This window comes from Rhinolophus sinicus, linkage group LG13, assembly GCF_036562045.2.
Source record: "Rhinolophus sinicus isolate RSC01 linkage group LG13, ASM3656204v1, whole genome shotgun sequence".
NCBI lineage: Eukaryota > Metazoa > Chordata > Mammalia > Chiroptera > Rhinolophidae > Rhinolophus > Rhinolophus sinicus.
This window is the reverse complement of record NC_133762.1, coordinates 28647556-28659095: the sequence shown is the minus strand read 5'-3', so window position 1 is coordinate 28659095 and position 11540 is coordinate 28647556. Positions and strand designations below refer to the sequence as shown.

Sequence of the window (11540 nt, the reverse complement as noted above, 5' to 3'; positions counted from 1 at the left end):
ACATAGAGTAAGATAAACAAGTTCATAATGATGTCTCTGACTCTAATCCAGTATCCCAGAGTTCATTCTAGCATTCTCCCTTCGCTTACCTGTAACTTGTTTTCTCTGACATTTAGAAACCTGGCTCCTATCATCTACCAGTTATTTACTTATTTGTGCGATCTTGTATACGAGTACAGTCGTTTTAGAATTGTTTATCCATACCCTGTAAGACACCAATGTACCAGAGACCTGCTCTCTGAAAAATTGAATGAAAAGGCTGTGTCATGCAGGGATTCTGGTCCTGCTCCCTTCACAAGAACGCAGGATATGGGGAGGCCAAAAAGGAACACCCACGGAGCTATAGACAGGGGAGTCATACCTCTATATTCTCAATGGCGGCTGGGTTGGAGACACAGGAGGCAGGAGACACAGGGTCCGTAATCTGCCATCCGCCATCCACGCTTGCTAACCCCTTTCTAGCCACAATCCGCCATTTGGGTCTCTACCAACCAACCAAATCCACTTGCTAGCTGCAATCTGTGCCTGCTAACCCAGCCACGGCAGAATTAGTGGCTAATGGCTAACTGGTTACAGCTGATGACCATCTACTACCTGAGCCAGCACCTTTCCATGTGAGGCTGAGCCTGGGAACTGCTCTCTGCGACTCTGTTTCCATAGCTGCTTGCCAATCACCCACATTAAAATGGCATGTGTGAAATAAACTTCTGTGAAGCCCATGAAATTAGCCTCAGTTCTAAGGTAATCAGACGAGGAAGGAAGCGTTGGAAGCTTTGTGTACACGGTAGGATGGGAACAATATTGGGCTATAATAAGGGCAATCAAGGGTAGTGGAATGGAGTATAAAAAGCCAGAGGCCGTTGTTTGTAAATGAGTTTATTTGTTAAGGATTTGCTCCTGCTCAGGCCTCATAGAGACTAGACTGGGGTCCCGGGTGCGAGGTTAGGGTTTTAGCTGTCTTGAAAAGATTGTCTGCAAGAGAGAAAGGTTAGATGTTTAGAGGCTAGGGAACTCGGAGAAACAAGCGTTCATTCTCAAGCTTAATATTACCCATCCCACAATACTTTATGCAACAATAGGAATTGTCCACTTCTGAGTGGGGGTGGGTGGGTGGTGTGTGTGGTAGTATTTATTGATTGAACAGAGGAAGGTAGAGATGTGGGGCCTGGCTGAGCCAAAAGGGCCCCATGGAAAGACCTGACCATGAAGCAATGGTTAGAAATCTAGACGTACGTTAGGAAGGGAGCAAACTGGAGTAATATAATGAAGACAGCACAGGCATTGGTTATATAATGAAAACAGTAATGTGCCCCGAGCTGATGTCTTGGTTTCTTTGCCAATGAATTGCTTTCTAGGTTTAGGGGACGTTGTCTTTTTGTGCCTAGGATTTGGGGTACATCGGTCCTCTGTTTAGGAATAACAGCATGTAAGAAGAGGGTGAGACGCAGTGAAGACACACGATTAGGTACACATCTCCCAACTCACTGTAGTTTTCCAGCAGATGTTTCCACAGTAGGTCCAGCAGCATGTGTGGTTTGTGTTTATGCATCTCAAAGATTTAGAACACTTCTTGGTACATTCATGGACGCTTGGATGTCCCCAGCACTCCCCAATGAACGTTTTATCCCCTGAAATTGTGATGAGATTGTAAGAGGCTGGCAGTGGGAAGAGAAGCCCTTCATAAGGTGAACAGCCCCTCTGAGAATCCCAGCCCCAAGTCCCCACCAAGATGTCTATCTGCCTTACGAGCAAGTCTCCTTCCTGAGCCTCCTCATTGCGTTTTTGCCTCCGCAGCCGTTCTCTTTGCCTTGTCTGCTCCCACAGGTCCTACCTGGGCCCGCTTTGAGCATCCTAGAGCTAGGATTCTGTGTACTTGCAGCCTTCACGTGCCCTCCTGTAAAATCTACATTTATATACCAGGAGCTCCCAGGGCCTGAGCTATCCTCTGTGACCTATTTCATACTGTGGGAAGTTAGACCAGGGAGCGGAAGGAACAGACTCTCTCCCCTTTTCTCCCTCTTTGCTGACCTTGCCTTCAATAACTCAACCTCTCTCCAAATTCTTCTCTCCCTCACTCAATTCTCTTGGCTCCCTCCATTGACTCCTTTTTCTTAGCATATGGCCCTCCACTTTGCCCCACTAGGGACTTGTCTTATGTCTCTTTTCTATCTTGTCACATCCTGAAAGATCCTGCCTCTAAAACTAAAGGTGTATATTAAGAAATATCCATTTGGTGCTCATCAAAGTACACATTGCTAGGACACAGAGCTTCTGGAAGTATGGGGAGATGTGGCAGCTCTGTATTGGTGCTCCTCACCTTCAAAGATAGCCTGACATGGGGAAATATTATATCCTTATGACTTATGGAATATATATAAAAGTGGACACATGCTCATTGCCACTTTCATGGTTGGAAGAGGAAGTGTTAAAGGACCTCAACTTGGTGCATAAAGAGGTTGTAATTCTCCAACAGGTGATCAGGGAAGGTGGGTCCTGAATCAGGTGTGCCAGCCACAATAGCCCTTCACTTGTCCAGGAACAAACACAACGACATCCCACCCTTTGTTCCCAACCCAGCCTCATCACCTATGACTGTTTTTTCCTTAATTGCTCCCAGCACAGACAGTAGCACCGTACAGAGCAATGTCACGTGTAGAGGTGTCCAAAGCTTCATGACGCTGACCATATGTGTCCAAATATATATTGGCAGGATTGTTTTTTCCTTTCGAGTTGCTGCTAGAGATGAAGAGATATAAATAGAGTTGTGAAGCAAGCGGAAGTGCTTCTAGAATTTCTTTATACTTTGTCTTTGAATTATTCCTCCTTGCCCACCACCTCAGCTGAATGACAGGCACACACCTCAGTTGGACATTGGCTTTGCTAAAAGGTCTCTCTCCGTTTCACACTTCATGCCTTCCTTTTGCAGAAAAATTAAAAAAAATTTTTTTTAAATGTGTTGCCTTCCCTTGATTAAAAGATCATTCAAATTCAGCTTAAAGCATAAAAAGGTACAAAGAAGACATTGAAATCTTTCTAGTAATCCCACTCTACTGGCATACGTTATTCTTTTATATGTGCATATATCTGAATATGAATTGCTTTTATAAAACTGAAATCATATCAGGCTTGCTGTTATAGAGTCTTACTTTTTATTTAAAAATTTGTAACATGATATTAAAATGAAAGTTTTGGCCAAGACCTTTGGAGACCCGAAAGTGAGCTTGTGAGACAGATCAACTTGTGGGACTTTAAAAAAGAGAGAATGAGAAAGATGTCCAAAAAGTGGTGAAGGGACTCTAAAATCTTTACTTGTTTTAAAGGTGGGAAATGGTCAGGAATTTGCCATGTTTTTTTGGAGGAGACATTTGAGCAGATGTTCTTTAAAGAATGTTGTGCCATCTTAATTCCAAGCTTTAAGGATACCTCCCATTGAGCTGTGTATGTGCCCCCAAGGGTTTGTGGAGACAGAATAAATAGAGTCACACTTGAGAACTGGCTGAAGTGACCTATGGCCACAAGAGAGAGGCAACAGCTTGCTCTAATTTGGTCAGTCAAAGAAGGCAATAAAGAGCCAGGGTGGGTTTGTGCCAGGTTATTCCAGGCAGGCTGCCTGAGAGGGCCATGGGACCTCAGCAGAAGGAAGGAGAAAATGAATGGCCAGATCCCTAGGGTTTGGGAAAGGAATCACAACAGACCAGCCAGAAAGGAGCTGGATTCAGCCATATCAAGAGAACCAGTGGTGAGAAACTACCATCAGTTGGGGTTGGGAGAGACACAAAGAACCCAGAAAACTATCCAAAACAGAGTCCATTTTAAGCAATACTAAGCCCAGAAAGCACACATACAAAAGGCATAATAATTCCTGCCAAAAGAGTTGTCTGGACCCCCTTATCTTTTCTCCCCCCTCCACCTCCAAAATGGCACTTAGCCAGATGCAGGAGGAGAGGACAGAGAAAAGAACTGACCACTCTCTTCCTCAAGTGCAGGTTTCTGGGTGTGGGGGAAGCCCATTATTTTAATTCAAGCTTAGTGTTTTGACTATTGCACAGGCTTAGGCTTTCTGTATATTCTAAATTTAGGCAGTGTCTAGAAAAGTCAAGGTCTGTACCCAAGCTCTCTTACAGAGTCAGAGAAAGAAGTAGCTCTTCTGAATACATTTAGATAAGACAACATGTTACCAGTAACACTCCCCATGAATATTTTCCCAACACACTAGTTACATTTATCATTAATATTTTCCCATTAATCATAAGACATCTGAAAATTTCTCTTCCCTAGAGGGGGAAAAATGTCACGGGAACTTCCTTGCAACTAACATTTGGTTAAATGCATTATTAGCTTCAGAGCACAGATTTGTCAATCTAGAAGTCCGGGGGAAACAATAATGCCCATTTCAAACCCAAGATACTTGTTGCCAATTGTTTTCCCCATTAAGATTGGTTTATTTTATAGACATTTCTCCAAAGGGACGTACAGATGGCCAATAGACATATGAAAAGATATTCAACATTACTACTCATCAGAGAAATGAAAATTAAAAATCACAATGAGATATCACCTCATCCCAGTCAGAATGGCTATCATCAACAAGACAAATAGTAACAAGTGTTGGAGAGGCTGTGGAGAAAAAGGAACCCTCATACACTGTTGATGGGAATGCAGACTGGTGCAGCCGCTATGGAAGGCAGTGTGGAGGTTCCTCAAAAATTAAGAATAGAATTACCACATGACCCAGCAATCCCTCTCCTGGGTATCTACTCAAAAAATCTGAAAACATTTATCCAAAAAGACATATGTGCCCCAATGTTTATTGCAGCTTTATTTACAGTGGCTAAGACATGAAAACAACTAAAGTATCCTTCAATAGATGAATGGATAAAGAAGATGTGGTATATATACACAATGGAATACTATTCTGCCATAAGAAAAGATGAAATAGTGACATTTTCGACAACTTGGATGGATCTTGAGATTATTATGCTAAGCAAATAAGTCAGACAGAAAAAGTCGAGAACCATATGATTTCACTGATACATGGGATATAAAACTGAAAACAACAAAGGAGCAGGACAAACAAATTAAGAAATAAAATCTCATTGACACAGACAATAGTTTAATGGTTACCAGAGGGTAAGTGGGGAGGGGAGTGGTAGATGAGGGTAAAAGGGATCAAATATATGGTGATGGAAGGAGAACTGACTCTGGGTGGTGAACACATAATGTGACATATAGATGATGTATTACAGAATTGTACACCTGAAACTTATGTAATTTTACTAACCATTGTCACCCCAATAAACTTTAATTAGAAAAAGATTGATTTATTCTACCAACAAGGCACACATTTTGTCTCACCATAAGAGGGAAATTCTCTCCCATTTGTTACCACACTGAAGACCGTTGGTATAGCATAGGATAAAGAACAAAACATGGGCACTGGAGTCGGAGAGACCTGGGCTTGAAACCCAACCCCAACACGTTTAGCTTAATATAAGTCATGTGATTGGCCAATCGCTTAACTTCTCAGAGCCTCAGTTTCCCCACCTGTAAAATGGGGATGATGTTAGTATCCGCATTACAAATGTTGAATATACGAAGCACTGAGCACAGGGCTTGGCACACAGAATGAGCAAAATAAACGTTGGCTATTATTATTATTAAGCTCAGACTCTTTTCTTCCCCAGAGGTGTGAAAGTTTCTTAATTTCATTGACTTAGTTGTGGTCTTTTTTCTTTTTTAACTGTTTAACCTATTTGGAATTAATTCTGGTGAGTGGGTGAGATTCTATCCTTCATTCATCTGTCCTAAATTTATGTGTCCCACAAATACTTCTGTTAAGTGATGACTATAAGCCAGACAGTATTCTAAACACTGAGAATATGGTAATGGACAAAGCTGGCGAAAACCCCCGCCTTCATAAATATTATATTTAATAGAGTGGACACACAATAAACAAGATATGTAAAAGAAATACATCATAATAAATGGAGATCGATGTGAAGGAGAAAAAGTAAGAAAGGGTCTAGGACCTGGAACAATGTACAAAATAGGTGCTGGCTATGATTTTAGGCAGCTCACTGTCGGTGACATTTGGGGTTCTGAAGGAGGAGGTTAAGTGCTTTTCAAAAAATGCCCCAATCCTTTCACCACTCCTCTCTCACTCCCGAACTAGTGCTTCACACTACTAAGCCAAACAGAAAGGAAGATAAAAGAAACAAACACAAAGAAGTCTGAATTCTCTGAATTATATGGTCACAGTGCAGTGCTCGTCTTTTTCTAATTTTCCCTCAGAGTCTTTATTTTTGCTTCAATATTTTCAATCAAGTGGAAGATCACCTCCATGCATTGGTTGAAATCATTCAAATGCTCAAAAGCAGGCACAATTCTATAGAGACATTTTGTAAGGTGCAAAGCTCTTTAGAAGGGCTAAACTTATTCTCCTCTTGGCATTTGTGAAAAAATAATATTTGAGGCATACGAAGCATTACATGGGTTGTCTTTAACTTTGAAAAAACTATTATTTGGAAATAATTTCCAAGTGACAAGTGTGAAAATAGTACAAAGAGCACCTGAATACCATTTGCTCAGATTCACCTATTTTAAGAATTTACCCCCATTACCTCCTTTCTCTCTCTCTCTCTCATATATCATGGCCCTTATTAGTAATAATACCTCAGTGAGTATTAACAAAAGGGACATTCCCTTACCTGATCATAGTTCAACCATCAACTTCATTAAATTTAACATGAATACTTTTATACTTTTATCTAATCTACCATCAGTATTCCATTTTATAAATTCACCCAATAACGTCCGTGGTCTCTTACGACACGGAAATTTTTGAAGACTCCAAATACAAACACATCCAATCTTTTCTTTCAATTCAACATTCCTTATTTGGGGTTCGTCTGAAATTTCTTCATGATGAGTGAGACCCAGGTTATGCATTCTCAGTGGAAATACTATGTAGGCAATATCTAGTGTCCTTCTCAGGGTGTCACACACCAAGGGACATGGTGTCCATCCATGTCATCTTTCTCTGTCTCAGTTTCTCCATTTGAACAAGGACAATACTTTCTTCTATAGAGGAACAGTATCGGGATGATCGGGGCATGCGATTTGAAAAGGGAACTCATCTAACCAGGACACAAAGGAAAGTGTGTGTAGGCTCGTACTTCCAGCCCTGAAACTCTGGTCTCCACCTACCTTTGAAGATGTTTAAGTTGGTAATCGACTGATGGTTCTTCTTTCCTGTGTCTGGAAACGGCGGAGCCCCTGCACAAGGGACAGGTGATGAGCAGAACAGATTTCAAAGACTCAGAATGTAACCATGGTTCTGGTTGTGGCAGATCCGTGCGTTCTGCCCCCAAGCCATAAACTGAGTGCGTATAGAACATTGTCACTGAATTCCATTCAAGGAGTACTTTCTTTTTGAATTGCTGCAGGTGATACAGGTAGAGACAGAACACTGTGGAATTACAGGAGCTTCCCCTCCCCCAATACGCACATTTCCTGGAAGTCTGGGTGATTGTGCAGGTGGGGGAGGACCCGTATATCTATTTTTCTCTAACATGCATGTGATGACTTTTGTAAAGCCCCATCCAGCTCTGTATTAGTTTCTTCACTGCTAGCATCAGCCTAACACTACATTATCACCAATATCTTGTGGCTTTTGTGCTCATGAAAAGAGAGAGCTCTGTCAAGAAAACTTGGATATTTGAAACACAGACTTAACCTGCATTTAAATCCCACCTCCCATGTACTTTGGGCAAGTCACTAATCCTCTCTGTGCCTCAGTTTCCTCATTTGCAAAGTGAGGATAATAACGGCCCTTTCCTCATAGGGTTGTTGTGAGGGTCCCATGAGTGATTACTTGTTAATCATTTAGAGCCCAATGTCTGACACATAGGCAGGGCTTTGCATGGTTTGTTAAACAAACAAATGAAACACTTAACCCAGTGAAGTGTCAAAACCCACACAGTTTAACACCAAATTCACTGTGTCAGATACTTAACATGTATTAACTAATACTCTCGATGACCTTATGAGTTTAGTGCTATGATTTATTCCTATTTTACAGATGCAGAAATTGAGGCACAGAAAGTTAAGCAACTTGCCTAAGTGTACACAGCTGGCAAGTGCCAGCTACAGGATTTTAAAGGAAGTGAGTCCAGAGCAATGTATGCCAGATGGTGAAATGCATAGTTTCTTTTGGGACTGGGAACTATGATCCTACCTGGACCCATTTCCCATCACCGAGATCACTCTCTCCAGGTGCCCTTACAATACTAACAGAGAAACATAATGAGAACAGGAGCTCCAGGGGCCAAGCTGACTGTGGATAGCTCTGGGTAAGTCTTCACTGAGGCTTGGCATAGTCTCAGAGTTGCTTAGCTAGAATAGAAAGGATGGACAGCAAGAAGGAAGAAAAGCCTTATGGATTACCTGAACATTTTTTCTCTAGCTCTGTTTCCTTGCCTCTTCCCACTTTACAACATGTACTTGGCCTTGACCTCTTTGTAGGGTCCTTTATCACTTCATCCCATTTATTTATTTCTGTAGAAAAAATGGTTTCTTCCCAGAATATCACTTGCTGCTTTGGTGCTATTAAAAGAGAAACCCATGCTTAGTGCATAAATCTTGTAAATCTATGAAAATTACAAATTTAAAATCAATGTTAATTTTGTCACCCTGTACTAACCTTTTTGTGTATATCCATCTAGTCATATATATGATAAAAAACTATAAGGTACATAGAAAACAAGTGCAAAAATAACAGAAGTAAGTTCCTCCTTATCAGTAATTACTTTAAATGTAAATAGATTAAACTCTCCAATCAAAAGACAGATTGGCAGAATAAAAGCACATGATCTAATCATATGCTGTTTACAAGAGACTCCCTTTAGATCCAAAGACACAAATATATTGAAAGTGAAAGGGTGGAAAAAGATGTTCCATGCAAATAATAACCAAAAGAGAGCAGCAGTGGCTATGCTAGTATCAGACAAAATAGACATTAAGTGTAAAAAAAAAAAAAAAAAAAGGAAAAGAGGCAGAGGACACTATATATATATATATATATATATATATATATATATATATATATATTAATAGAAGGTTGAGTATGGCAAGAAGACATAACAATTACAAACATTTATGCAACAAATGACAATCATCAAAATATATGAAGCAAAAACTGACAGAATTGAGTGAGAAATAGACAGTTCTACAATAATAATTGGAGATTCCAATACCTTACTCTCAACAATAGATAGAACAACTAGACGAAAGGTAAGTAAGGAAATGGAGGACTTAAACAACTAGATTTAACAGACATACAAAACACTCAACCTAACAACAACAGCACACACACTTTTCTTGTGTGTGTACATTTTCTAGGACAGACCACATGTTAGACCACAAATTAAGTCTCAATAGATTTTAAAAGATAGATATCCAACCACAATGGATGAAGTTAGAAATCAATAACAGAAGTAAAAATTAAAAATTCATAAATTTATGGAAATTAAATAACACATTCTTAAACAACCAATGGACAGAAGAAGAAATCACAAGGAAAATTAGTAAATACAGATGGATGAAAACAAAAATGTCACAAATCAGAATTTATGTGACACGGCAAAAGCAGTGCTAACAGCAAAATTTATAACTATAAATGCTAACATTTAAAACCAAGAAAGATCTTAAATAAAGAACTTAACTTTACAACATGAATTAGAAAAAGAACAAATTAAACTGAAAGCTAGCAGAAAGAAATAATAAACAGTAAGCAGAGGTAAACAAAATAGAGAAAATCAATGAAGCCAAAAGTTGGTTCTTTGAAAAGATAGACAAAATTGACAAAGATTTAGCTAAATAAATTAAGAAAAAAAAAGAGTGACTACTGAAATTACTAACATCAGAAATGAAAGTGGGGACATTGCTCTCCATTCCAAAGAAATAAAAAGACTATAAGGTGCTCTAGGAACAATTGTATTCTAACAAATGGGATCACCTAGATGAAATGGGCAAATTCTCAAAAACACAAACCTTTTTTAAATCATGTGGTATAGAAAATCTGGATAGACCAGTAACTTGTAAGGAATTTCAATCCGTAATCAAAAATCTCCCAGCAAAGAAAAGCCCTGCACCTGATGGCTTCCCTGGTGAATTCCACCAAATATTTAAAGAACTGATATTAATCCTTCTCAAACTTTTCCAAAACACTGAAGAGGAGGGAACACGTCCTAACTCATTCTATGAAGCCCGTGTTACCCTGATACCAAGGCCAGACAAAGAGATTACCAGAAAAGAAAACTACAGACTGACCCCTGATGAACAGCAATGCAAAAATCCTCAACAATATACTAGAAAACTAAATTAAGCAGCATATTAAAAGGATTATATATCACAATCAAGTGATATTTAGTCCTGAAATGCAAGGAGGGTTCAACATACAAAAATTGATCAACGTAATACACCACATGAACAGAATGAAAAAAAAAAAGAAAACCCCACATGATCATCTCAATTGATGCAGAAAAAGAATTTGACAAATTTCAACACCCTTTCATAATAAAAACACTCCCCAAACTAGGGGTAGAAGGACACTACCTCAACATAATAAAAGCAAAAGATGAAAAATGCACAGCAAACATCATAATTAATAATGAAAGACTGAAAGCTTTTCTTTTAAGATCAGGAAAAAGAGAAGGATGCCTGCTTTCACCAGTTCTGTTCAAGCACTGGAAGTTCTAGCTAGAAAAATTAGGGAAGAAAAAGAAAGAAAAGACATCCAAATTGGAAAAGAAGAGGTAAATCTATCTCTGTTTGCAGATTATATGATCTTATCTGTAGAAAATCCTAAGATCACACACACACACACACACACACACACACACACACACACAATCTGTTAGATCTAATAAATGAATTCAGCAAAGTAGCAAGATACAAAGTCAACAAACAAAAATTAGTTGCATTTCTATACACTAAGAATGAACAACCTGAAAAGAAAATTACAAAAACCATTTCATTTGTAATAGCATCAAAAAGAATAAAACACTTAGGAATTAATTTAACCAAGGAGGTGGAAACGACAACATTGCTGAAAGAAATTGAGAAGCCAAATGAATGGAAACACATCCCATGTTCATAAACTGGAAGAGTTAATATTGTTAAGATGTCAATACTACTCAATGTAGTCTACAAATTCAATGTAATCCCTATTAAAATCCCAATGATATTTTTGCAGAAATAGAAAAACCCATCCTAAAATTTATATGGTATCTGAAGGAACTCCAAATAGCCAAAAATAATCTTGAAAATGAAGAAGAAAGCTGGAGGACCCACAGTTCTTGATTTCAAAACTTAATACAAAGCTACAATAATCAATTCACTGGCTGCTCTGTCTATGGAGTAGCCTGCTTCTTTCTTCTCCTCAGCTTGAATAAACGGATCCTTGCTTTACTTAAAAATAAACATCAAATATATGGTGATGGAAGGAGAACTGACTCTGGGTGGTGAACACACAATGGGAT

General features: G+C 39.1%; 1 protein-coding gene across 1 annotated transcript; it reads right to left on the bottom strand.

The window, feature by feature from the left end:
- Positions 1 to 866: 866 nt before the first annotated feature.
- On the bottom strand, positions 867 to 7294 carry WFDC11 (WAP four-disulfide core domain 11). Its single transcript, XM_019749626.2, has 4 exons — positions 7207 to 7294; positions 2587 to 2736; positions 1486 to 1628; positions 867 to 972 (listed from the first exon to the last, which is right to left on the bottom strand). Exons 2-4 carry the CDS (start codon positions 2684 to 2686, stop codon positions 943 to 945), a joined length of 273 nt encoding a protein of 90 aa, XP_019605185.2. The 5' UTR covers positions 2687 to 2736; positions 7207 to 7294; the 3' UTR covers positions 867 to 942.
- Between the last annotated feature and the right edge of the window lie 4246 nt (positions 7295 to 11540).